This window comes from Tinamus guttatus, unplaced genomic scaffold (assembly GCF_059628265.1).
Source record: "Tinamus guttatus ecotype Peru unplaced genomic scaffold, ASM5962826v1 Tinamus_guttatus_pri_ptg000344l, whole genome shotgun sequence".
Classification (NCBI taxonomy): Eukaryota; Metazoa; Chordata; class Aves; order Tinamiformes; family Tinamidae; genus Tinamus; species Tinamus guttatus.
The window spans coordinates 51612-77270 of NW_028288878.1; the positions used below are offsets into that span (position 1 = coordinate 51612).

Here is a 25659-nt window from a genome sequence, read left to right on the forward strand (position 1 = left end):
CGGACCGGACCGGACCGGACCGGACCGGACCGGACCGGACCGGACCGGACCGGACCGGACCGGACCCCTGTCTCCCGTCCCCCCGCCTCAGCAAAGCTTCGCCCTCTCGCGCGCGCGGCCCCTTTAAGGCCGCCCCACCCCCCGTACGCGATGACGTAACCCCGCTCCCGCCCCCCCCGCGCCCCGCCCTCCCGCCCCCCCGCGGGCCCTGCCCCCTCCCTCGGCGCCGCAGTGACACCGAGCAGGAAGCGCGCGGCGCGGGCAGAGCGGGAGCCGCCGCCGCCGCCGCCGCAGCGACCGCCGCCATGAACGGCAAAGGCAAGGCCCCGCCCCCGCCGCCGCGACCCCCCCCCCAACAACAACGGGCAGCCCCCCGCCCCCCCCAATACCCCGCCCCGGGGCGCGGCGCCTTTAAGGGCCGTGACGTCACGGCCGGGCCGGGGGCGCGCGGGCGCCGCTCGGCCAATGGGAGCGGGGCGGGGGGCGCGCGCGTTGCCATGGCTGCCGCGGGCGGGGGAACCCGCTCCCGCCCCCTCCCCACGTGTGACGTAGGGGGGAACCCCTCCCCTCTTGTGACGTGTGGGGGAGACCCCCGATGGGTGTCGGGGGGTGACGTCAGGGGGAGAGTGGAGCGGGGAACCCCTCTGCCGTGGGGGACCCCCTGCGTGACGTGGGGTGACCCCTGGGGGACATAAGGGGGCCCATTATGGCTAGAGGGGTCCCCGAGTGACATAAGGGACCCTCTGGATGACGTAAGGGCCCCCCCTCGTGCGTGAGGGGGCCTGGAGCATAAGGGGACCCCCTAGGTGACAGGGGGGCACTTGGAGAGGGAGGGACCCCTGAGTGACATAGGGGACCCCCCCCTCAATGACGTAGGGGGTGCCGACGTAGGGGCATCCCCTGGGTGACATCAGTGACCCCATCTGGGGTAGGGGGACCTGCAGAGGGGGAGACACCCTTGGGTGACATAGGGGCCCCCCAGTAGTGTAGGTGGGGCTGGGACCGGGGAACCCCTGGGTGACACTGGAGATGTCACCCAGAGACACCCGATGTCTCTTCCCGTTTTTTTTCCCGCAAATATTATGCTGTCTCGGCGGGGGACGGGGACGTTTGAGTGCCCAAACGGGTGTCTCGGTGGGACCCGCGACCCGAGCGCCCTCCCGCACGCAGGGGTGTCCGTCCCGGAGCAGAACCGGCGGAACCGGGATGAGGGCGCACGGAGCGGCTGGGGCCGGCACCGTCCTGCCCGTCCCCACCGTGGATTTAACTCCCCGACCGAGCTTATCCCGAGTTTATAGCGGGAACTAAAGCCCGCTAACTAATAGCGCCCGGCCGCCGCTCACGTGATTCCCCGGAAGATCGGCTTCCCGCGGCCTTCCTGCGCGCCGCGGCCGAGCGTTTCCCCCTCGGCTCAGCCCTCTGCTTCCCGCAGGACAGTATCCCGTGCAGCCCCCCTACCCGGTGCAGTCCCCGGGCAATCCGGCCGTGTTCCCGCAGACGCTGCCGCTGCCGCAGCCGCCGCCGTACACGGACGCCCCCCCGGCTTATTCCGAGGTATGCGGGAATCTTCTCCCAGCTTTGTTGCATTCCGGGCACCCTCCGAAAGAAAAAAGCTTTGATTAGGTTTCTAGCTGCTGTTTTTTTTTTCTTTTTTCCTCTTTTTAACCCATATCACTTGCTTTGTGTCACCGCGCAGCAGTCGGTCACCAAATTCACTCACTTGAGACCTGCCTTGCGCGCTCGGAGTCTCAAACACCATCCAGCGCTTCCTGAGTCGAAATGATAAATTTAGCCAATCTCCTGGTTCAAAATACACCTTGTAGAGGGGGAAAACTCTCCAGGTGGGGGAAAAAACATCCTTTTTGACCACGCAAAATTAGACACTCGGGACAGGGGAGGACTTTGTGCACGCGGAAGGGTGAAAGTCCATCTCGGGCTAGCGCTTTGCGAGCGAGCACGGAGGGCGCGGGGAGCAATAAATCCCTGACCGTGCTCCTGTTGGCTTCTCTCCCAGCTTTACCGACCCAGCTTCGTGCCTCTGGGAGCTGCCACCGTTCCCACGATGTCCGCGGCGTATCCGGGCGCTTCGGTGTTCCTGCCCGTGGCGCAGTCGGTGGCCGTGGGTCCCCTCGGCTCGTCGGTGCCCATGGCCTATTACCCGGTGGGTCCCGTCTACCCGCCGGGCTCCACGGTGCTCGTCGAAGGCGGCTTTGACCCCGGAGCCAGATTTGGGGCCGGTGGCACGGCCAGTATCCCCGTAAGTACAACCACGTCCTCGGAGCACGGCGTGTTTCCCTTCTGGAGGGTCGCTGGTGGGAATGGGGGAGAAAACGTGCGGATTTGCAAGCGAAACGCGTTTTATACCTGATTGATCGCTGGGAAGCGCAGTTGGGAATCATAGAATCATAGAATGCTTAGGGTTGGAAGGGACCTCTAGAGATCATCCAGTCCAACCCCTGCACACGCAGGGTCACCTAGAGCACGTGGCACAGGGCTGCGTCCAAGCGGGTTTGAAGATCTCCAGAGAAGGAGACTCCACAACCTCTCTGGGCAGCCTGTTCCAGTGCTCTGGCACCCTCACTGTTAAGAAATTTTTCCTTAAGTTCCTATGGAATTTTTGGAAGCCGCCGGAGGTGGAAATGTGGAATTCCATGGCCGCGGAAATGCGCTTGCCTGTTTTGTGAGTGGAAAGCGCCCCGGCGGGCTCGGGAAGCAGGGGAAGAGGAAGCGAGCGGCTTCCCCGTCCTCCCGCCGTGTCCCCTCCGTGTCTTCCAGCCCCCGCCGCCCGGCTGTCCCCCCAACGGCGCCCAGCTGGCCGTGATGCAGGGAGCCAACGTGGTGGTGACGCAGCGCAAGGGCAGCTTCTTCCTGGGCGGCTCGGACGGCGGCTACACCATCTGGTGAAGACGGAAGGGGCTGGGGTTGGGGGGGAAAAAACACACAAAAAAAAATCAAGGGGGGGCTGCATTTGTGTCAGGACAGACATCACACGCTGTCAGCACTTCTCACACCGTAACCGCTTTAGTCCATATTAACCCGAAGGCGCAGGTGAGACCCGCGGGGCGCTGCCCGCTCCGGAACCCCGCACCGGGAAGGGAGGCGGATGCGGGAGGTGAACCCCGTCCCGCCGGAGCGACGCCGGCTCCGCGCTCTATTAACCGCTCCCAAACTACGGAGAGGGGCAGCGAATCCCCTGCCCGCGCACGGCTCCATCCACGGAGCTCCCATCCGGACCCGCGAGCCTCCGGAACGTTCCTGCGCCCGGGAAGCGCTCGCAGGGCTCGCGTCTGTCCGGTGGTTCCTCCTAGCTAGCGCCGGGCGTGGGATTATTCTTATTTTTTAATACACTTCCAAGTAACCTTGGATTTCTTTGCACATTAGCTCTAATCAAAGCCATGCTTTGGTGCCAGAAACACAACGCGACTCATGTTGGAGCGGTTCATTAAATGCTAACTCGGCTTTCAGAGCGGCGCTTAATAAACAAAATTTGGGGTTTTGGTTTTTTTTTTTCCTTTTTGAAACCAACCTGGTGTCTTGTCACCAAAAACCTCCTTAAGGCTCCTGTTCAACCAGAGAGGCTGGTTCCCATCTGCACGAGGGTGTGGAGCACACGGGCGAGCTTGGCTTAGGGCTTGGTTTATGAACGCGAACTTCAAAAGCGACCGGGCGAGCATGAAGTCTTAGTCGGATAATGAAGAATATTTCAGGGATCCTCAATGTTTTGGCTTTTATTTTTTGTTTTAATGACGAGAAATACGCGATTCAAATCTATTTTATCTTGAGGTTTCAGTTTAATGGAAATCTGTGTCTTGTATATGTTGCGTTTAACCGTACGACTGACTGTTAAGGAAGATCAGCATTACGTCTCTCTCTGTATACACTGTGGTGCACTTAACTTGTGGATTTTTTTATACTAAAAAAAAAGTAGAAATAAAGACTATTTTGAAAATTTGAATAAAGCAGCAAATTTGTATTAGGCCTCAGAGAAAACCCCTTGGCTCCTTGCCCGCCACGAGCTTGGGGTTTGCTTCATTTCTTTGCTCCTTCTTCCATTTCGGCGGGGCGGCCGCGTGAGGAACCCTCATCATCGCCCTGCAATTAACCGGGCTAATTACCCTCTTCTTGAGCGGCAACACCGGGAGGATCCAGAACAGGAGCGACTCGAGGCCTGGGTTGTCTTAGGAAGCACCGGAGCAAGGAGACGCGCTGGGTCGGAGGCGACGCTGGAAGCGGCGTCAGGCACCTCGTTTCCCTTTGGGAACAGCCTCAATAAATTAAACGGAGGGGACAAATAAAAGCTTCTAGACGCCGGATCCGGCGGCTAGATGAAATATTCCTCCTTCTCCCTGCCCGCGGCGTCCTCCATGGGCACGGCGACGTCGGCCGCGGGCTGCTCGTAGGTGAGGTAGCTGCCCTGGTTCTTGTAGAGGTAGACGGCGATGACGGCGAGCGCCGCGAGCAGCGTGAGGAACACGAGCGCGATGACGACTGCGAGGGCAGAGCGCGGGGCTGAGCGCGGCCCCGCTCGGCCCCTCGGCTCTGCCCTCGCGGCCGCCGCGTCCCCTACCCGCGATGACGGCCGTGTTGGCGTCCTCGTGCAGCGGCGGCAGCGGCGGCGCGTCGCCCTTGCGCAGCAGCGGCGTGGTGGGCTCTGCGGGGACGCGGCGCGCGTGAGGGGACGCGGACGCCACCGCCGCGCGTGCGGGGCCCCGCGCCAGCCCTACCTGCTCCCTCCATGGCATCGGCGGCCTCGCCGGACGGATCCTGACGGAGAAGCAAAGAGGGACCCGTCAAGGCGCCCGCGGTGGCCGCCACCGCGCCGGTGACTCAGCGGCTCTGCGGGGAGGCGCCGCTAGATGTCACAGGAGCAGCCGCATCCCGGGAAGCGCCGAGGACCGCGTGCGAGCCAGGCGGGGAGCCCGCCGGAGCCGCGCGCTCCGAGCGCTCCGGGCGATCCGAGCGCTCCGGGCGCTCCGGCATCCGCGCGAGCGGCTCCGGGGAGCGCCGCGGAGCGGGTGGCCACGCGGAGCCACCCGGACCCGCGCTCGCTTCCCCGGCTCGCTCTACCCCGGTGGAAAAAAACGATGGAAAAGGCAACGGGAAAATGGGAAAAGATAAAGATCTTCCTTGTTTTTCTCCCCTACACAACTCAGGAAGCTGCTCCAACGCTGTCCTGCGGCGAAGGCCTCCCCCCCGCAGCGCCCGGCCCGATCCCGGCTCCTCGGAGCCGAGCGGGCGCCCGGAGCGCCGTCGAGCGGGGCGGCCCTGTCCCGACCCGCTGCCCCTTCTTGCTCCTGCTCTTCGTGTCCTGCTGATGCCGGCTCCTTTTCTGGCTTCGCCCGCGGCCGTTTCGCTTCCTGCCGCGATGCCCGTGGAAACCGGGTGCTGCCGGCTTCGCTCCTGCATTTCCGCTGGCTCCATCCATGTATTTTTTCCAGCCGTTTCCCCGCAGCTCTGGCTTTTCCACCTCCCCGCGCTGCCTTTTCCCTGAAAGCGACCCCCGGACCCGAACCCGAACGTACCTGGCTCCGCCGGCGCCGGCTCCGAGCGCTCCGGCCGGGAAGGCGGTTCCCCTTCCTGCCTCACCTTTCCAGTTTGGCCTGACCGTAAAATCCAGGCGCTTCCTCCCCGTTAACCCCTTCCTGCCGGGGGGCCCGTGGCCGCTCCGATGCTCCGCGGCCATCCCGGTGCCGATGCCACGGATAGGAGCAGCCACAGGGCGCAGGGATCCCCTCATTCCGCCTCTTTTCTCTTTTGCTTTCTGCCTTGCAACCCCCCTCCCATTTTGGGTCCCAGCCCAGGAATTTGGCGTTTTTCCGTCTGTTTTTTTTTGAGCAATGTCTGCCTTTATTTTGATGCGAGGGGGGTTGCACAGTTACACTCAAACGGGCTTCTCCGCATGCGGCTCCGTAAGCTCCCGCTTCCCGGCGGCTCCCGCTGTTCCAGAACACAGAGCTCACATAGAGCCGAGGGGCTCGGCTGTATCCGGAGGGTCCGCAGGCTCCTGGTTCCCATCCGGATCCGGCACCTCGGCAAAGTCGCACTGCTGGGAAGGGAGTGCGGGTGAGGGCAGAGCCGGCACCAGCCTCAGCTTCGGCCTCGGGCCGGCTCTTCCTCACCGTGGCTCCCACTTGGACGTCCCCTCCATCCTGCTCCCAGCTCCATCTCACCTGCGTTTCTGCCGGGTTTGCGGACGGCTCCGGCTCCTCTCCGCTCTCCCCGGAGTCGCTGCTCTCCGTGGCCTCGTCCTCTCCGTCGGGAAGCTCCGCGGACGGAGCCGGAGCCGCTTCGGCGCTTCCCGCCACCGTGGCCAGCACCTTGGACACGATTTGCGCCGCCAGGGATGCGGCGACGTCCTCGGTGCTTCCCAGCTCCTCCGGCCCGGTTCCGGTGAGCTCCGAAGCCTCCGGCTCCGACGGGCCGTTGGAGACAGCTGGGATGGAGGAGGCTGCCGGCAGCGGCTCCGCTTCCGCAGGCGGCTCCGGCGGCTCCGATTCAGGCTCAGCGGAGACAGATGAGTCCAGCACCGACTCCGGGACCGGTTCTGGCTCCGACGCTGACTCCGGCTTCGGCACCGGCTCCGGGAAGGTGCCGGCAGCCGGGGGGGGACTCACGGGCGAGGAGATGATCAGCGAGCGCCGGTTGCTGCGCGGGGAGGACGGGGCCGGGTTGGTGGCACCGCGGGGACGATTCCGCATCTCCCCGTCCCGGCCACCGGGACATCCCCGCTCCGGCCGCTCTTTACCCGGGAACACCCTTGACGATGAAGACTTTGCTGGAATGCTGCTGCTCCAGCTTGCTCATCAGCTCGTAGAGGTCACGGTTCAGCTGCAAAGTGGGAATAAAAGGCATAAAATGATAAAAAAAATCTCCTGGAGCAGCCTCCAGCGGCAGAGCTGACCCAGGGGGTGAATTTCCACCCTGCCCACGCACGTTCCTTGCTCCCAGCACGTTTTCCTTTCCCATTCCCAACCTTTAGCACAAGAGCGAGTGATGGGGCTGGGTGGGATTTGGTTAAAAATAAGCGGCTCATCCACGCCCGGAAAGCTGCCGGGCGAGGAAATCCCATCTCCCGGCTTTCCTGCCGCCGGCTTTTCCTGCCAGCGCCGGGGATGGACCCCGCGTTCTCCCGGCGGGCGCGGAGCCGTCGGCGCGGGCACCTTGCTCATCTCCTTGTAGAAGACGTCACGGAGGTTGGAGATGTTCTGGAAGACGCTCACGTAGCAGGCGACGCGGCTGCGGGACGGGCACGCGGGGCTGGGTGCCGGGCCGGTGTTCCCGGCTCATCCCGGCGGCGCTCCCGGCTCATCCCGGCCCCTCCGGCTAGGGACGCGGTGGCCGCGGCCGGTACCTGCTGTAGAGCAGGGGCAGCTCCTCGCGCAGGTCCCTGTTGAGCTCCTCGAAGATGCTCTGGGCTCTCCCGAATTCCTCCTCCGCCTGCGGGCGGCAAGGGGGTGGCATGGGGACCCCGGGGGTGACACAGGGACATCGGGGTGGCGCATCCCCCGCGCTCACCTTGGCGATTTTGGCCTCGTCCTTCTTCTTGGCGCTCTGCAGAGCTTCCAGGTGGTGCCGGGCGCTGTCGTAGTCAACCAGCTTGCGGCCGCGCTTGGCCATGCGCTCCTGGGGGGCGAGCGGCTACCGAGGGGTGGCCACCAGGGCCACCGCGGCCACTGGCCCCTGGCCAGCACAGAACCCGGCCACCCCGTGCGAAATGGCCATTGGCTGCGCTGGGATTTGTCACCAGGGAACCCGGTCCCTGGCCACCGCAGGGCCTGGCCACCCTGGCTACCATGGGGCTACCAGCCAGCGCAGGGATCCAGCCACTGCAGGACCCTGGTCACTGTAAGACCTGGCTACCGTGGGGCTACCAGCCAGCACAGGGACTCAGGGACCCGGCCACTGTTGGACCTGCTCCCTGGCCACCATGGAAATCAGGCACTGTTGGTTGTGGCCAAGGCAGGAGGAGGCTATTGGCCATAATGGGAACTGGCCATGGTGAGACCCAGCCACCATCCAGTGTGGGACCAGCTATGGGCCACCGTGGCCACCAGCTCTGCAGGACCTGGTCCCTGCAGGACCTGACTCGGCCACCGTGGGAAGGGGCCACCGTGGGACCCGATTGGCAGCCACCACGGTGGCCCTAGCCCCGCTTGCCAATGGGGCTACCTTAATTTCTCCGAACTGAGCCAGGTAGTTCTCCATGAGCCGCAGCGCCTGGTCGTCCAGCTTGGCCTCGTAGTCGTCCCACAGCAGGTCATTGCTCTGGAAAGGGAGGGAAAAAGCGGGATGGGAGGGTCCCGGCCGGATCCGCGGGCTCCTTTCCCGCTGATCCCGGAGCGGGGACCGGGCTGTCACCTCGGCGATGGCCCTGAGCTCGTCGTGCCCGGCCCAGTCGGCGCTGTAGATCTCCTGCAGCGTCTCCGCCACCTTCCTGGAGCTCTCGTGCATCACTGCGGGGTGCGAAAACAGCAGGAAAACCTGCCCATTTGTTCTGCCGAGATGGGAAAAAAACGGGAAAAGCCGGGAAAGCCCCTCCTGGGATTTTGTACGGGGTCCCTGCACCTTTCACGGCACCCAGGAAAGCCTTGAGGTCCTTGTAGAGCTTGTGGCCTTCGCTCTGCAAAGCGACACAGGGGCTCAGGGTGGCACCGGGGGGACTTGGGTGTCCCCGTCCCCTCGGGTGTCCCCGGGTGTCCCCGTCCCACCTGCTGCTGCTGGAAGTTGTAGGCGCTCTGCTCGAACTGCTCGTCTCGCGTCTCCACCGTTTTGCCCAGTTTCTGCAAAACCTGGCGGAGGCGGCAGCTGCTGCGGGTGCACCGAGCGCGCCAGGCCTCTGCGGCCCGGGAAACACCCCCAGGGCTTCATTTTTAGAGTTTCCCCCCTCTTTTGGGGGATAGAAGGGGGCGGTTTGGGAGCCAACGCAGTGCGGCTCCGCTGGCTGCATCCCTGCGCTCGGCACCGTGGGGACCGCGGCGGGTACCGAGCGGCATCACGATGCATCCGGGCACCTTATCCCAGGGAAGCAGCTGGAATGGGGCTGATACGGCCACGGAAAAGCCCAATTTAGCGCAGAGCCGCTGCGGGGCCGCCCGGCTCCCTCCTTGCCCGCCCTTCCGGCACCGGGAGCGGCAGCAAAACCCCCAAACAGCCCCAAATTGCCCCGGTTCCGACCACTTCCGCCCTCTTCCCGCAGCCCGGGCAGGCGGTTCAGCCCCTCCGCTGGTGGCAGGTGTCAGCCCGAGCCCGTTTGGGGCCAAAAAACGGCTTTTAGAGACCACCGGGCTGTGTTGCAGGGTCCTGGGGGCTTGAGGAGAATCAGGCCCCTCTTGGGTCCCGGTGCAAGGGTGGAAGCGCCCGATGTGCCGCGTGGGGACGTGGAACGGGGGGCACCATGGGGACACCAAGGGGGCCGTCACCAGCCCCACGGCCCATTTGGCAACCCCCCTTTTGCAACCTCCCAGCCTCGCAGCCGCCTGCCCCGCTCTCCGTCGAGGAAATACGGGCAAAACCCGACAAAAACGCAGGGGATTCAGGGCCGGGGGTCCTACCTTCTCCTGCGCGCGGCTGAAGCGCTTCTGCACCTGCTTGGCGAAGAGCCCCGCGCCGCCGCTCCTGCCCTCGGCCATGGCCGCGTCGGGGCCGCGTCGGCACCGCGCGCGGGGCCTCGGCTCGCGGTTTTGCCTCCGCTGCCGCAGGAAGTCGCTGCGAGGCGCCGGGTGCCGCATCCGCCGCGCGCCCCGTGCCCAGGCCACCCCCCCACCCGGTTCCTGCCGTGCTCCGAGCAGGAATTTGGCAATTCCGGGGCGTTTGGCCCAACGCGGGTTTGGCGGCACCCAAGAAGCTGCAGCCTCCGGAATCTCCAGCCTCTTCCATGTTCTCTGGAGGTGACTGAGTGTTGGAAACCCAAGGGCCAGGGACACAGGGAGTTTCCCCCTTTGCATTTCGCAAATGCACTTTGCAACCCCTGCGCGCGGCGAGGCAGAGGAGGGAGGTGGATATGAAGGCAGGAGAGGCCGGCGCATGGTGGAGGGGGAAGGCTTTGCTCCCATAAAGTGCCTATAAAAGCACCCAAAAGGCCCAGTGAGAGATCACGCGGTGACACAGGGAAGAGGTTTATTGGCACCGGAGCTGAGGCCGAAGGCTCCAACGGGACAGATGGCAACGCGGTGCCTGGTTCCTGCTGCTTCTCCATCCATCTCAGTTTGCACCAATGACCTGGAGGAGGAGGAGGAGGACGAGGAAGGCAGGTGTGAGGCCGTGCCGGGGGCAGCTCGGATGGAGCGGGACCCATAGGGACATTCCGCAGCCCGGACAGCGCTCCGGCCCGTCCTTACGCTGTTTATCCAGGAGATGTAAGCGGAGACGCGGGTGAAGACGGTGGGTTTGTTGCGCACGTTGCAGCCCAGGCTGGACACGAAGCTGGTGATGCCGTGGACCTGGTAGACGCCGTTGACGGCGCAGTGCAGGGGGCCGCCCGAGTCGCCCTGCGGGGAGCGGTGCCGTCAGCGGCGAGGCCGGCGCCGCCGCCGCGAGCGCCCGCGGGACGCGCCGGATGCGCCGGCCCTACCTGGCAGCCGGAGCGCAAGCCGTCGCCGCCGGCGCACACCATGGAGCTCTTGACCGTGGAGCCCCAGTAGCTGGAGCTGGAGCAGGTCTGGTAGCTCACGACGGGCAGGTAGGCCTGTCGCAGGACGCTCGAGAGGGCCCCGTTGGCTGCGTCCCGGAGCGGCGTCAGCGCGGGGACACGCGCGGGTCCCCCCGGCGCCCGTCCCGGTGACACGAACACCCGCGAACGCCCCTTCCCTGCCAAACACCCCCGAAAATGCTCCCAACTCCCTGCCCATCCTCACCGCCGCCACCAGCCTTCCAGCCCCTTGCAGGGCTTTAGAAGCCATCCAAGAAACTCCCGGAGTTTTCCAGCAAGAGGAAAACCGGGACAAAAAGGCCCCCGGCACCTACTCTGGGTCAAGCCCCAGCCGGAGATGTAGCAGGGGTAGTTGTTGGTCAGGACGGTCCCCGCCGTGGGCAGCACCGCCAGCTGCACGTAGCTGTTGAGGGTGGCGCTGCCGGAGAGCCGGAGCAGCGCGATGTCGTAGCTGCCCGGAGAGAAAACCAGGGATTTTGCAAGGATCCCGCTGGAGCGGGAGGCTCGGGGGGGTGTTGGCCTCGTAGGGGTGACATTCCCTTCTCTCCCCCTCCAAATTGAGCCCCGTGGTTACCCTGCGGCCACATTGTTGCTGTTCCAGGAGGGATGGATGACGATCTGGCTGACGCTGAAGGTCTGCTCGGTGCCCTCGACCCGGTTGATGTTGTGGTCGCCGGCCACCACGCGGTAGTTCAGGTTACTGCAAAGGAGGCGGAAAAGCAGCGGGTGAAGAACTCCGGCACCATCATCACCGGGGAGGAAAGTTGGGAAGGGAAAAATCACTGCAAGGACAGTGATCCTCGGGATAGAAAATCCCAAGGAAGGATTGCAACCCTCCAGGGGAGTGTCGGGAAAAGCCTGGAGCGGGCGTTCCCAACAGGGATTGCCCTTTGGAAAAGGCTGTTGGCTTTTCCGCTCTCGGCCAGGGATAAGGGGGGCCCACTGGGCGCCACGGACCTGTCGACGCAGTGAGCGGCCGTGAGCACCCAGTTCTGGCGGAGGAGGGAGCCGCCGCACGTGTGGTGCCAGCTGCCGCCGGAGGAATATTGCAGCGAGATCTGCGGGAGACACCGGGATGCGCTCGGCCCCGCTCCGGGTTATCCCGGGGAACGGCGGCGGGAGCGGCGCCGCGGGCCCCACCTGCGCCGGCCACGCGTGGGCCTGCACTTCGGTGCCGCCGACCACCCGCTGCACCCCGTCCGGGAGCTGCTGCGAGCAGCGTCCTGCGGGAAAGAGGAGGGGAGAGCGCTCCGTGGGGCTGGGAAAAAGCCCGGAGCGACGGAGCTGCCTGGCTGGACTCGCTTGTCCATCCTCAGCAAGCAAGGACAGCAGGAAAAACAAGCAAATAAATTGCAACTGGCTTCAGCAATTAAGGAGCGCAACGGCTTGGAAGCAGGCTCCAAAAATCCTCAAATCCCTCCTCCGTGCTGCGGGAAGCGCCGGAGCAGCCCGGCTTCGCTCCGAGCTTCCCAGCGCTCACCGCAGAGGACGAAGGCGGCCAGGAGCAGGATCCGCAGCATCGTGCCGGGTCGGGTCACCTCTCCGCTGGCTGCAGGGACCCCGTGGTCGGAGGCGTCTGGGTTTTAAAGGGGATGGGGAAGGCGGGATGGGAAGAAAAGCAGCTGACGCGGCCGGAGCGAGCGGCCTTGGTGGCTCTTCCAAAGCACACAGCGCTCCGAAGGCCGGGGCAGAAGCACTGCGCCTGGAAAAGCCAAATAATTAGGAGAGCAAACAGGGGTTTGGCCCCATTTTAAAGCATTGTAGCTTCCACGGATGGTGCAGGTCCCCTCTGTGCGTCTGGGCAGCCTGGAGGGTTTTGGTGCAACGGGTCAAGGGAGAAAATGTTGAATCTCTTTGAAAATGCCCCCCAGCAAAGTCACTTTTGGGGACAGGAGCAGGCGCCTGGGCAAAACGTGGCATTTGGAACTCAAGGGAAACGCTTGTTTGGCCCTGATGTCAGCTTGAAGCAGAAATCCCCTCCTTGCCTTTCAGCAAGAACCTTTTTAATGGTTCTGCTCCTTCGGAAGGGCCGTCCGGGGCACTTGGAGCTGCTGCCCCCCGGGCTCCGGCCCCTCGTGGGACCCTGCGACACCGGAGCGGGTGGCTAGGACGGGTTATCGGCTCCCCTGGAAAAAAGGAGGAGGAAATATTAATAGAGGAAAGAAAAACAGTAGCCACGGGGGGGGAGAGGCAGCCTGCTGCATTTCTGCTCTTATCTCGCGGAGCGGCCGCCTGGCCGCGGGCCCGAACATCCGCGCCGAGAGCAGCTGCTTCGGCTGCAAAGGGACTTCCCGGCGCGACGGATTCGGATCAGGGCGCTCGGAGGAAGAGGCGCCGCGGCGCCAACTTCCCTGGGGAAGCAGAGAGCCCCAAATATCCCCCTTTTGGCCTCAGAACAGGCTGGATTTGAGGACTGCCTGCCCCAAACCTGGGTTTGGGGTGTTAAGAGCGTTTTGGGGCAAAACTGGCAACTTTTCACCCTCCTTCCTTACACTGTGATGCCCAAACCTGCCCCAGGGCAGCGGAGAAGCCGCCAAGGAAGCACAGGCGGAGCCGGGATGTTTGTAAAATAGAGCATCTCTTTATTCCATGTATCCAAAGACAAGGTCTTCCCACTTCCAGGAAGCGTTTTCCCTCCCTCCTATCCCCCCCAAAACCTAAACAAACAAACAAAATCCTTGCAAACAAAATAATGTAAACTACAGTAGTCAGGTTTAAACAAACAGAGAGAAAAGGGAGGAGGTTTCACAGTCGGGCTCCTGCGACGCCCTGGAAGACACTGTGGGGCCAGGCTGGCCAAGGGGGGAGCCGGAATGCGGGAGCCGGCTCCGTTGCTCCTGCGGACGACCCGGATTTGGGGCTCGGGGACTCGCACGTCCCCTCGTACCAGCCCAGGAGCAGCGCTCGTCGTCTTTTAAATTAGTAGAAGGACAAACAGAACCCCAGCAAAGGGAAAATTACTCAAGAAGTTATCGACCCCCTCCAAAACCAAGCCCGAAATCCAAGGCACCGGGCTCAGAGCAGCCCAAATCCCATCCCGGGAGCGAGGAGCTCGTGTGGCCGCGGGGGACAAGCTGCATCCCAGCTCGTCGCCATCCCGGGATTCATCTTGTGCCTCCCGACGTGGCGACTTCGGCCCTTTCCCGGCGCCGGCCGCGCTGCCGCCAGCTCCATGCGCTCCGACGTGGGTCCCTTCCCGTTTGCAGCACAAACCCTTTGCGCTCTCCGTCCTGCTGGCAGCAATTTCCAAGCCGGGTTTTTGCATGCGGGGCCGCGGTGACATCGCGGGGCAGCAGTGACATTGCGGGACCCGGTGACATCGCGGGACCGCGGTGACACCACGGGGCGGCACAGCTGGATCTCAAAAACTCCCCCAGCTGCTTTCTATGGAGTTGCCCAAGCAGGTCCCTGCAGGGAAGGCCGCGGCTGGTGCTTTCCAGCCGCTGCTGCCGTCTCCTTTTCAGGCTCCTCGTGTTATTGCTGGTCAAAATCTGTTCCCTGGGCTGCACTGGGGTCAAGCAACTAGGGCGAGTTGTCCTTGAGCCCCTCTGGCACAGCCAGGTCCAGGCACTTTGGCTTTGGATAAGCTCTAGATGTGACACTTGGCCGCAAATGGGAGATTTTTCCCTTTTTTTTTTTTCTTGCTTTGCTTCAGAAGAAGCGAGACCACAAAATAATCTCTGCATTTTCCAACATTGGATCCCTCCAAAGGCACAGGACTGAATTCAAGGCAAACGTGACCTGCAGCATATTTAAGGCTTTCGCTTCTTTTAAATTAAAGAGGAAAAAAATAAAAAATAAAAACCCAAGGGAGGAAGTTTTTGGATTCCGGTTTCCTGAGTGCAGTTTGGGGTGGCCAGGGCTGTCTCGGCGCCGCTCTGCTCTGCTCTAGGTGAAGAGCCACCGCTGGTGGGAGTCGAGCGCGTTGCAGGGCGCCAGCAGCGGGTGCTTCCCCCTCGCCGACAGGCACAGGTTGGAGGCGGCGTTTTTGATCAGACGGTCCTGGCGAAACACCAAGGGGGCACCTGGTTTGCGCCTCTGTGCGACGGGGGGGACCCAGGTTTGTGGGAAGAGGGGCAAGAGCCAGGGGTAGGGGGGGAGAAAAAGAGGGGCAAGAGCCCGAGGCAGGGGGGGGGGAAAGAGAGGGGCAAGAGCCAGGGTGGGGGGGGAGAAAAAGAGGGGGCAAGAAGTGGGGGGGGGGGGGGGAAGAGAAAAAGAGGGGGCAAGAAGCGGGGGGGGAGGAGAAAGAGGGGCAAGCAAGGGGGAGGGGGGGCAAAAGAGGGGCAGGCAAGGGGGAGGGGGGGCAAAAGAGGGGCAGGCAAGGGGGAGGGGGGGCAAAAGAGGGGCAGGCAAGGGGGAGGGGGGGCAAAAGAGGGGCAGGCAAGGGGGAGGGGGGGCAAAAGAGGGGCAGGCAAGAAGCGGGGGGGGCAAAAGAGGGGCAGGCAAGAAGCGGGGGGGGCAAAAGAGGGGCAGGCAAGAAGCGGGGGGTGCCAAAGAGGGGCAGGCAAGAAGCGGGGGGGCAAAAGAGGGGCAAGCAAGGGGGGGGCAAAAGAGGGGCAAGCAAGGGGGGGGGCAAAAGAGGGGCAGGCAAGAAGCGGGGGGGGCAAAAGAGGGGCAGGCAAGAAGCGGGGGGGGCAAAAGAGGGGCAGGCAAGAAGCGGGGGGGGCAAAAGAGGGGCAGGCAAGAAGCGGGGGGGCAAAAGAGGGGCAAGCAAGGGGGAGGGGGGGCAAAAGAGGGGCAAGCAAGGGGGAGGGGGGGCAAAAGAGGGGCAAGCAAGGGGGGGCAAAAGAGGGGCAAGCAAGGGGGGGGCAAAAGAGGGGCAAGCAAGGGGGGGGGCAAAAGAGGGGCAAGCAAGGGGGGGGGCAAAAGAGGGGCAAGCAAGGGGGGGGGCAAAAGAGGGGCAAGCAAGGGGGAGGGGGGTGCAAAAGAGGGGCAAGCAAGGGGGAGGGGGGGGCAAAAGAGGGGCAGGCAAGAAGCGGGGGGGCAAAAGAGGGGCAGGCAAGAAGCGGGGGGGCAAAAGAGGGGCAAGCAAGGGGGAGGGGGAGGCAGAGAGGGCTCCCCGGCTCCTCTCCCCACTTGGACACTCTCCCGCCCTGAAATTCCCCGCGAGGCGCCGCAGCGGGAGCGTTCCGGCCGCGGGCTCTGCCCTCCTCACCTGCGTCAGGTCCCACTCCTCGTTGGGGGGCACCCGCGAGCCCTTCCCTCTGTACTGGCAGTCGCCCAGCTCCACGGGCCCGAAGCCGGAGCGCAGGCAGAGCTGCTTGCCGATGTTGTGCCGCAGGTCCCTCTGCGTCGTGTACTCAAAGTACTGCCGAGGGAGAGCAGAGAGGGGTGTCACACCGATGTCACGCCAAGCATGGGGCCAGCCAGGCTCCCTTCTTGAATTTCCATGCCCCAATGAAAAAATTGGGAAAAAAAACCCACAAGGGAAAGTAGTAACTGATGGAAATTGCCACAGACAAAAGTGCTGTTCGAGTTCTGAGCAGCAACGTGAGGTGCCTACCTGGTTGCCTCCCATCCCATGGCACGGGTACATGATGAGGGGTTTCCCACCGTGGTTGTTTTCCCCGACATCCAGGCAGCTTTTTGTCCCCTCGTTTTTTATCTGTGGGAAAGAGTGGGGAGCAGAGAGCTCAGGTCCGGGTCCCTTTTGCTCAGGGCTTGTCACTTGCTTGGGCGGGGACCAGAGTTGTGTTCTGGGTTCACAAGGCGCCTAAATATCACTGTGCAAACACGTTCCTTGCACCCAGCCCTGGGTCCGGGTCTCTCGGCGTTTCCAGGATGTGAACGACGCCTCTGCCAGCACCTCCCCGTCACACCAGGTGCCTTCCTGCAGCTCGTGCCATTTATTTAAGCCTAAGGTTGAGCTGCTTGGCCAAAGTTTCGGGAAAAAAGAGCTGCATTAAGAGCTGGATGGGAGCCAGCATGTGGCTTTACCGAAGCGTCTAAATGCGTTTTGCATCTCTGCAAACTGGTTTCACAACATTGCCACGGCGGAGAAGGGCTGATCGGCTGTCGCGGGGGAGCTCGGATCCGAACCCGAGCTCCTCGGCCCGGCTCCGCACATGATCTTGGGCAAATCCCTGCCCTTCGGGGCTTAGAGCTACACAGGAGCTGAAGAAGTATCGATGCCAATGCCAAGTATCCCTGCAGCATCCAGCTCATCCCCCTCTGCCTGGTCCTCCTGCACAGCAAGATTCCAGCTGGTAGATTAAGTTTCACCTTGCACAGGCTAAAAGCCAGAGACGGTGGCATTAAGGCCACTCGAACTCTCCCGGAAATTTGCTTATTTTGCCAATTTTAGCCTAGCGTGACATCCCCTCAGGGCCCCTGCAACTCGCCCCAAACCAGCTCTGCCGGATTCCAGCGCTCGGCCTTGCCTTGTGCTGTCAGACAGAGCCCGAAGAGCCTCATCAGCTGGTGAAAGATGCCACTCACCAGCAGCCCAGGTGAACTGGAAAGGCAGGATCTCTCCCACCGCTCTCCTCTTTGCTGGTTTAAGGCCAGAAGCAAAGCCCAGTGTCCTGGAGACCTCACTGCCACGGCTTATTTCTAGAGCAGGACTAAGCCCAAGGGGCTGGCAGAGCAAGCTGTGGTCTCCCACATACTTACTGCTCCATAAAAAGTTGGAGTCAAGTCCGGGATGAACATCTCTGGATAGATGGTTTCTAGGTACCAGGTGAAGTTCTTGCAGTGTAGCTTCTCCCTCAGCCTGCGCCGTTCTGTAATGTCACCATACGTTTTCTATCAACAAAGTCACGTGAGAAAATTAAACTAATCTCCAAAGCGAGCAACAAAACCCAGAGCCAGGGCTCAGCAAACAGCCCCTCCCAGCTTCACCATCCACCCCCTGCTTAAGATCAAGCTCGTGCCTTAGTACAGCTAGGACCAAGGCAGATATTAAGAGTCTTGCAAGACAATGTCTGGCCCGTGCAGGCAACCTCAGACTCTGTTGCTTGCAAAGAGAGCTGGAATATTTTGTTGCCAAAGCAAAGCAAATTCATACCCCTTCACAATGCTTGGATGGTGTGGGAAATCTGTATTTTCCTACCAGGAAATGTTAAGGCAACATTAGGATGTACACATACACACGTGTATATTTGGCAATATCTTTCCACCTGCACTCGCCAGCCCCCTGCGAGTTAAACCTGCTGAGAGTTTTTGCTTTCTGCTCCGGATCTGGGGTCCCTGCAGGATTGCAGCCTTTGGGCCAGGATCCCAGGATGTTCCATGTTGTGGAGCACACCCTGGCGCTGCCATTCACCAAGGAAAAGCTGCCCACACCCTGGGGAAGGGCGAGGTACCTCTCTGGCCATCTGCGAGGCCTGCTGGTTCCTCCTGTAGAAGATCTCCTTGTAGTCGTCCATCCAGACCTCGGCCAAGCGCACCTGGTTCCTGGAAATCACCTGCGTCCCTTTGGGGAAGGTGTGGGGGCTCTTGGAGCGGAAGACGTGGCCGACGACGGAGCAGGGGATGATCTCGAGCTGGCCGCCGCACTGCCACACCTGCGGGGAGCGATTCCCGGGATTTTGGCTCCATTGATCCCACCTGGAGCTCGGGGACATCAGCGCCCCTTTAATCGCACCCAGAGCTCCCAAATAAGGGATTTTCCTGAAGTTTTTATTTTCAATGAAGCTTTGCTCTTACCCTGAAGGACATTTCCACATTCTCTCCTCCCCAGATCTCCATCTGATCGTCGTAAGAGCCGATATACTCAAAGTAGGACCTGGAAATTGCGAAGAGGCCCCCGGCAAAGGTTGGCGACCTAGGAAGAGACGGAAGCAGAGGCTAAAGAGAGGATGCCGGGAGCTCTGTGAACTTCATATGTCAGCAGCCACATCCTCTATTTCCACCACAGACAGCCCTGCTGCCCCAGGCTTTGTTGGAGAGGCTGCTGCAAGGACAGAGATGCTCAGAAGTCACCAAATGTGGCCACGAGGGGACAGAGAAGTCAAAGAAATCTACAGCAGGCACCAAGCTGCCAAGGGGCCTCCTGGCTGCTCCTCAATCAGGAGAGAGAAACTTGGATATTATTACTGAAAACCTAGAGCAGAAGAGAAAGGCAGAGATTAGCTCAGTGACTGGGCAGCCTATTCACTCCTCTTGCTTTTATAATCTGTTCCATCTGATCTTTGGAAGAGGAAGGCTGGAACAGAAACTTGCTTTTATTCAAGGAAAAGAAAAAAGGACTCACTGAGCTGCTGTGTTCCTGCCGAGAGAGATTAGATGCTGTTTGGAGCCAAACTAGCAGCCTTTGGGGGAAAAAAGGGACCTTTATGGGGACAGAAACATCTCCTGGCCGACCTTTCCACAAAGGGGAGCTGTGCTCTGGGCCAAAAGCCAGGATGTGGAAAGGGCCAAACACCGTGCTGGGTTTCTCCCTTTGGGAGCCCGAGGTTGCTGGGTTTATCAAGGGGCAATGGTCACCCACAACAGCCGGCTCTGACAGGGGCAGAGGGAAAACCCTGTTCCCTCGAGTACCAGGAGGAAGGTGCCAAGATGCCAAGAGGCAGGAGGCTACGCGGAGCTTCTCCAAAGCATCTCCTGGCACTTGCCAGCTGCTGCCAGCCTGCGCAGTGCATTCGATGCAATGTCTTCGTGGAAGCACCGAGGGCTCTTGGCTGATGCCATCGTCTTGGGCAAAGCTCTCCTGGAAAGGGAGCACTCTGCTCGTCCAGCTCCACACCAGCGACTCAAACCAGCTGGAAGGAGCAAGGCTACGAAGCTGCTGTTGGCAGGAAGAACCCAACGTAGCAGGGAAAACACAGCTTGCTTGAAAAGAAGCAAAAGTGACTTAAAATTGGCCCACGGAGCTCATCCAGCACCTGCTAACAGCGCTCCCAGCTGCCAAGGAGACACCAGGGCTCTTCGCTCTGGCGATGGCACAGACATTGTGCCAAAGGGGACATCGACGCTGCTTCAAACACTCACTTGATGGGGAAGGTCTCGTCCTTCCTCCGCTGCTTCTCCCGGGCCGGGATGGCCTCCCAGCCGAACGTGAGGCTCCAGTCGAAGTTGCCCCGGCTGTGCTGCTTGCCGTACTGCACGGGCCGGGAGAACTCGAAGGTGTTGAGGTCGATGGTGGTGATGTCGGGGCTCACCACCGCCGTGGGCTCCTCGGCGATGCGGGACAGCAGGGGCTCCAGCCACCCGTGGAAGCACTCGCCTGCGGGGACAGGGATGGGTTGCACACACGGGAGCCACATGAGGAATTGCAGCCTTTGCTCCTCGCCCTAGGGCGCCCGGCGGAGCGCTCAGCGAGCTCTCCCGTGCTGGGAAGGCCTGGGATGGCCTCCGTGGGTTGTCTCATGGAATGCTGAAGGTTGGAAGGGGGCTCTAGAGGTCACCTAGTCCAACCCCTGCACACGCAGGGTCACCTAGAGCACGTGGCACAGGGTGGCATCCAGGCGGGTTTGGAAGATCTCCGGAAAAGGAGACTCCAGAACCTCTCTGGGCAGCCTGTTCTCACTCCTGTGAGCGCTCGGCCACGTGCAGGGGGAGGCCTCCGGCTGCTGGCTCCGCATTCCCGAATCCCCAGGCCTGATCCCGCTGGCGCCGCGCGGGAGGGCAGTACTCACAGTGCGCGTCCAGGAAGGTGAGCACCTCCCCGCTGGCCACGCTGGCCCCGAGCAGCCGCGCCGTGATCAGCCCCTTCCTCTCCTTCTGCCGCACGACCCTCACGATCTGCAGCTGCTTCACGTAGCGATCCAGCTCGTCCTTCAGGTAGTCTGGGAACGACACGGGATGGGGGGTCAGGGAAGGGAGAGGAGCAACAGGAGCAGCACGAAGCCCTCGACCACCCGGCTCCTCCATCCTCCTCGTGCACCGGGGTCTGCGGCCACACATGGGAAAGGAAGGGCCAAGGAACGGACAAGCACCCCCAGCTCCGACCAGGAGAAACGCTCCCTCGCTGCTAGTTTATATATATTGCACATGGAATATTCCTACTTCTAGTAACTTTTAAACAAATCATAGGGGAACCCCATGCCAGGTCCTCCAGGCAGCCTCCCCTTGCAGGGAGGAAGCGGTGCCAGCAGATAGACGATAAACCCTCGGAAACACTGGATTTACCTGGATTAACCTGCTTGCTCTGTAAAGCTGAGAATCAAGGCGCTTCCCCAGGCCTGCCGGCTCCCCCCGGCTGCACATCTGGCCTGGGCAGAGCCTCCCGTTCCCCCACGCATGAAAGAGGTTTTAATTGTTAAAAGAGAGAGCTTGGGGCTTGGAAACGACCCCATGGAGCCTTTTGGTGGCTCTAATCCCTCCCGCCCGCTCCGCATCAAAGAGAGATTAGCCGGGATTAGAGGAACGACGGGGTGAAAAAGCCTCTTGACCTGTGGCTAAAACTTCACCAACCAAGCGGATGAGGGGTCACCAAGGGAGAGATGGGGCAAATTTCAGACCTGACAGCACAGAGAAGAGGGAATTAGAGCACCTTTCCTCTCTATCAGATGCTCCTAAACCGAAAGCCAGGAAGGGAAAGGCAAAAACGAAGAGGAACAGGCTGGAAAATCCAGAAACCAAGTGCTGGAGACGCACGTCTCAGTCAGAGGCCTGAAGTCCTGCCTGTTTCCAGCACTGCCCCAACCAAGCAGCTTTGGCTGTGGCCTTAGAGGACGGCTCGTGCTTTAATGAAAAGAGATACTCTATAGGAAAGAAAAGCCACCATGTGAGAAAGGACCAAACTGCCCTTCCTGGGGTACCCGGCTTCCAAAGGGACATCCCATCTTCCAGGCACGGCTGTGCCGAGCGGGCATAGAGCCGAGAGGGGCGACGGCTCCTTCCCTTTGAGGCCAAAAAGAGAGAGGCTGCCAGGGCTGCCCTCCTGCTCCATCCCTCGTTCCCGCTCCGTCTCTGCCTCCTTTCTGCTCCAGCTGCAGCTGGAAACCTCTCCGTAACCGTAACCGCTGCCACCCGCCGGCACGGGGAACTGGGACAGGCAGAGCCAGCACTTGACCATGGCTTGGTGACCCATTTAAAGGGAGAAAGGGAAAAAAAAGAAGTGAAGTGTATTCAGCATTGGAATAATGCAAGGCAAAACCCCCGGCTGCCGGGGGACCGAGGGTCCGTCCCTCCTCCCCTCCTCGGCTGCCACAAAGCGGTGGCACAATAAGGGTCGCTGAACCGCCGCCGAGCCGCCCAGTGTCACAGCAAAGCCACACACAGGGGACGTGTCTGCAGGGGCCGAGGCGGCCGCGCTCTTTCAGAAGGGCTCGTTGTTAGGGGGGGAAATAGGAGCCGCTTCTGCGAAAAGCAGGGGGGAGCCTTCGCCACGAGAGCTCAGCTCGGCGCCAGGTCTGCCCTGGGAAGCAGCCTGGGGACTTTGTGGCCACAACTGCGGGTTGCAGGTGGCCTGCCCCCAAAGGACACCCATCTGCCACCAGCTGGGGACAGACACTTCCCTCTTGCATGCACGAAAGTTTTTGGCATCCCCCAGACCTCTGGTGCTGCAGGGTTTAGGGACAGGGCGAGAGTAGAAAGGATCTTCCCCAACGCCCGGCTCCAGGCGGCCCTGACATTGAACCATGTCATTAGCTTAGCGTCGCTGGCGCTAATTTGGATGGCCAAATTGCAGTGTAGCAGACGAGCGGGTCACTTCCCAAGGTGGAGAGCGTAGGTGCTCTGTGCACAGCACGAGGGAGCTGCCGGTTAAAACAACACGCAACGGAAAACAAAACCGGAGCGTGCGCAGGGAACGGATTCCGGGATTCCGGAGCGTCGCCCGCGGCGCGGCCGCGCTCACCGTCGGTGCTGGCGTCGTCCACCAGGATGATCTCGCGCAGCAGCACGGCGGGCGACGCGTGCAGGACGCTGTACACCGTGCGCAGCAGCGTGGACCAGGCCTCGTTGTGGAACACGATGACGACGCTGGTGGTGGGCAGCGGCGGGCAGCGCTTGAACTTCTGGTCGATGCACCTGCCAGAGGGGAAGAAAGAGTGAGTTTGGGCAAAGCGCGGGCTCGGATGGGGCGGAAACCTCCGTCCAGAGCCCGTGCTGGATCCTGGATCCCCATGTCGGGCTGGTTTTCCCTATACAGGGCACTCTTATCACTCTTATTAACGGGGGGAGTCGCACGGGCCAGACCCGTGGGTGCCCGGGCCAAGCCGAGCTCCGCACATCAAAAGGGGCAGCGTTCCGCGCGGCGGCCGCGCCATCGCCGCCCTCGCTTTCATTTACGCCGGTTTATACCTCGGCCCCCCTCTCGGCCCGCTGAATGACATTCCTGCCCCTGCCTCGCTTCCCGGCCCCGGTGTCCCTCCTTTGTCCCAGCTACACCTGCTAGGCACGGATAATTGCCTGCCGGCGCGGGGGGGCCGGCCGCGACGCGGGGGCCGCGTTTCTAGCTCCTATTCAAGCCTTTTTTTCCTCGCCGGGAGCCCCCTCCAAAGCCTCCCGGCCCGGCAGGGGTTGGGGCCACGCTCTAATCTCACAGCCCATCACCGGAGGCCACGGGGAAGGTGATGAAATCTCTCAAGTTTGGGCCGCTTCCTTCCCCCCACGCCGCTCTACCCCAGTCTCAAGCTGTTCCACTCGGCTAAGAAAATAAAAAGTAAGATTACGGCCGAGGGGCTGGAATAAAACAGGGAGGGAAGCAGGGGGGCTGCCCGGATGCCGCGGGGCCTGCGGCAGGTAGGCGCAGACGTGCGGAGCCCTGCACGGTTCGGCGTGCGGGGACCGCAACCGAGCGCGAGGAGGTGGAAAACGGAATCTGAGAGGTGGAAAAGGGAGTCTGGGAGCCAGGGGGAAAGAAGGAGGAAAAGGGCTATTGCCCTGTGCACGCCAGGCTCCGGGGCAGGGGGTGTGCAGAGCCCCAGATCAGTGGTTCCTTCCTTAGAGTGTGGTCACCACCGAGGTGGCCCTCCTGCAGCCTGTCCCTGTTGTGCCCGGATGAAAAACAGCAGTTTTCTCTTCTCTGGGGGTTTTAATTAGGCCCTGGGTCCTCTTGGGCTGCCCTGCGAGCCCTCAGCTCCAGCCCTGCCTGCCCCACGGTCCGCCCGGTGATAACATGCAAAGCACAACGGGCGCCAAGGCGGAGAGCCGGCCAGGGCTGAGCTTCCCCCGCGCCGCTCGGAGCCGGGGGAAAATCCCGCGGGCGCCGCGAGGCCCCGTTTTCACCTACCCTTCGGCCCCAAGGGAGCGAAGCCCGCGCACGTGCGCGCCCCGGAGCTGCCCGCGACGCCCAGCCCGTGTCCCCTGCCCGCCAAGAGGCTCCTCTTACTCCGGCGGGCGGCTGTCGGGGCCCAGCGCTCGCTGCAGGGAGATGCGGTCGCTGGCGAAGGCGTTGAAGCAGTGCTTCTCGTAGCCGCGCTCCTTCTCCTTGCTCTCCTCCGGGCTCCACTGCTCCTTCTTGAAGGCTTTGCCGTCGGCACCGGGGCTGTTGGGGTCCTGGGGCGGCCGCTCCATGAGCGGCCTCAGCTCCGCCGCCGTGTAGTAGCCCGGGAGGCAGGACCTGGCACTTTGTGGAGCCTCTTGCCGAGCCGGAGGCCGGATCTGAAGCTTCGGCATCGAGTCCCGGAGGTTGTTCACTGCCCCCATCATCAGGTCGATGACTTGATCCTTCCCGTTGACGATGTTTTTGAGCCAGGGCTCCTCGCTCGAGTCTCTGTTCCCGACGTCCTTCTGCATGATGAAGAGGCAGATGACAAAAACGACCCCAACCAGGGCCACCTTCAGCGGGCTGTAGCGTCTCCGCAGGAGCTTCATGTTGGCCATGGCTCTCGGAGGCCCCGGAGATCAGGGCCACACGCAGCTCAGGGCCGTGGGATGTCGCAGCTCCTCGTGGTCATCTCCTCTGCCTCCCTAACCTGGGAGGAAGGGAAACACACTTAAGGTTAATTCAAGAATTGGCCATGCAGAGAATGGAATCACCACGATTTATTTGGGTACAAGACAGATCTCGCTCCATGCACAGGAATGAACAGGAATCTGTCAGTCTGGCAGCATTTTCCTCCCCAAAAGCTGCAATACCACGAGCTCCAGACCACAGGGACGTCCTGGGGTCCCCTCCCAAGCAGCGCTGCCCTCTCGCAGCCCCTCAAACCTGCGAGTCCGCACCGAAAAAGAGAAGAAAAACCCCCAAATCAGCAAGGTTTGACACCGCGAGACGTTCGGGGGCTGCAGAGCAGCAGAGCAAGTCGCCTTCAGCACTTCCACGTCCAGTCCTGCAACCGAGACACCCACCCCGGCCACCCCCTCCCCAAACCGCGTGCGCATAATGAAACTGGAGGAGAAAAAAAAAAAAAGCTGCGAGTTTTACTGAGCCGGTTTGAGACAAACCCCCTCGGTGCCGCCGGCCCCGTTTCGCCGCCGGCCTCATCCCTGCACCTGAGCGGGAGGACGACGTAGCAGGAAGCTCCGCGGGGAGGAGCGGCCTCGCCTGATCCTGCCTCCGGAGGCGGCTTCGCGGGGGGCTCCGGCAAATCCCTCCGCGCCGGGATGAGCCCCGCGGAGGCGCTCGATATTCCCACCTCCTCCCCATGCGCTCAGCCGTCTCCCCCTCCTTTATTCCTGGTTATTCTTTCCCTTGGGAATCGCGCCGGTGCCCTGCAGCGGAAAAGGGGCACCTGCCACCAACCAAGCCCTTTGGTCACCTAAAGGGCTCGTTTTTGCGGGTCAGCCAGCGAGAAAAGGACTCGTTGCAGGAAGGAAAATCCCCTTCGCCCTCCCCGAATCCCTCCCGTCGGCTCCTACCTGCCACGTCGCGCCCAGGGCGAGCACGGGAAAGGTAATGATGGGCTTGTTGCTTGCGTAGCGCTAATACGCCCCGCCGCAGCACGAGGGCGTGCGAGGAGGAGGAGGAGGAGGGGGTGAAGGGCGTCTCGGAGTAGCAAAGTGGCTTTGGGCTCAAAAATCCAAGTTATTTGAGAGGGAACGGCGGTGATGCAAGCGGCAAATGACCCCAGCGCACCCCTCGCGCTGGGAAAAGCGGTTTTAAAGCCGGAGCGCCGCTCGGCACGGCCGATTTATCAGGTTGCTGCCAAGAGCGGCGGAAAGAAACGAGTGTTGAAGGG

At 62.0% G+C, this 25659-nt stretch overlaps 5 protein-coding genes across 5 annotated transcripts; 1 reads left to right on the forward strand and 4 right to left on the reverse strand.

Annotated features, from left to right (window-relative positions):
* The first annotated feature begins 305 nt into the window (after positions 1 to 305).
* On the forward strand, positions 306 to 2923 carry DAZAP2 (DAZ associated protein 2). Its single transcript, XM_088529755.1, has 4 exons — positions 306 to 318; positions 1433 to 1554; positions 2015 to 2257; positions 2776 to 2923. Exons 1-4 carry the CDS (start codon positions 306 to 308, stop codon positions 2902 to 2904), a joined length of 507 nt encoding a protein of 168 aa, XP_088385881.1. The 3' UTR covers positions 2905 to 2923.
* Positions 2924 to 4321: 1398 nt separating this feature from the next.
* On the reverse strand, positions 4322 to 4740 carry SMAGP (small cell adhesion glycoprotein). Its single transcript, XM_088529749.1, has 3 exons — positions 4725 to 4740; positions 4568 to 4651; positions 4322 to 4488 (listed from the first exon to the last, which is right to left on the reverse strand). The coding sequence occupies exons 1-3, from the start codon at positions 4735 to 4737 to the stop codon at positions 4322 to 4324; spliced, it is 264 nt and encodes an 87-aa protein (XP_088385875.1). The 5' UTR covers positions 4738 to 4740.
* A 1216-nt stretch (positions 4741 to 5956) lies between these two features.
* BIN2 (bridging integrator 2) lies at positions 5957 to 9634 on the reverse strand. The gene is made up of 11 exons (XM_088529756.1): positions 9552 to 9634; positions 8709 to 8789; positions 8566 to 8620; positions 8359 to 8453; positions 8170 to 8265; positions 7516 to 7623; positions 7352 to 7437; positions 7161 to 7236; positions 6746 to 6828; positions 6171 to 6645; positions 5957 to 6043 (listed from the first exon to the last, which is right to left on the reverse strand). Exons 1-11 carry the CDS (start codon positions 9627 to 9629, stop codon positions 5957 to 5959), a joined length of 1320 nt encoding a protein of 439 aa, XP_088385882.1. The 5' UTR covers positions 9630 to 9634.
* A 545-nt stretch (positions 9635 to 10179) lies between these two features.
* On the reverse strand, positions 10180 to 12168 carry CELA1 (chymotrypsin like elastase 1). The gene is made up of 8 exons (XM_088529757.1): positions 12129 to 12168; positions 11789 to 11871; positions 11606 to 11706; positions 11223 to 11348; positions 10963 to 11099; positions 10571 to 10716; positions 10338 to 10487; positions 10180 to 10218 (listed from the first exon to the last, which is right to left on the reverse strand). The coding sequence occupies exons 1-8, from the start codon at positions 12166 to 12168 to the stop codon at positions 10201 to 10203; spliced, it is 801 nt and encodes a 266-aa protein (XP_088385883.1). The 3' UTR covers positions 10180 to 10200.
* A 2368-nt stretch (positions 12169 to 14536) lies between these two features.
* GALNT6 (polypeptide N-acetylgalactosaminyltransferase 6) lies at positions 14537 to 24366 on the reverse strand. The gene is made up of 10 exons (XM_088529750.1): positions 23868 to 24366; positions 22392 to 22564; positions 20227 to 20376; positions 19580 to 19814; positions 18296 to 18413; positions 17953 to 18153; positions 17261 to 17392; positions 16152 to 16253; positions 15804 to 15956; positions 14537 to 14650 (listed from the first exon to the last, which is right to left on the reverse strand). The coding sequence occupies exons 1-10, from the start codon at positions 24359 to 24361 to the stop codon at positions 14537 to 14539; spliced, it is 1872 nt and encodes a 623-aa protein (XP_088385876.1). The 5' UTR covers positions 24362 to 24366.
* Between the last annotated feature and the right edge of the window lie 1293 nt (positions 24367 to 25659).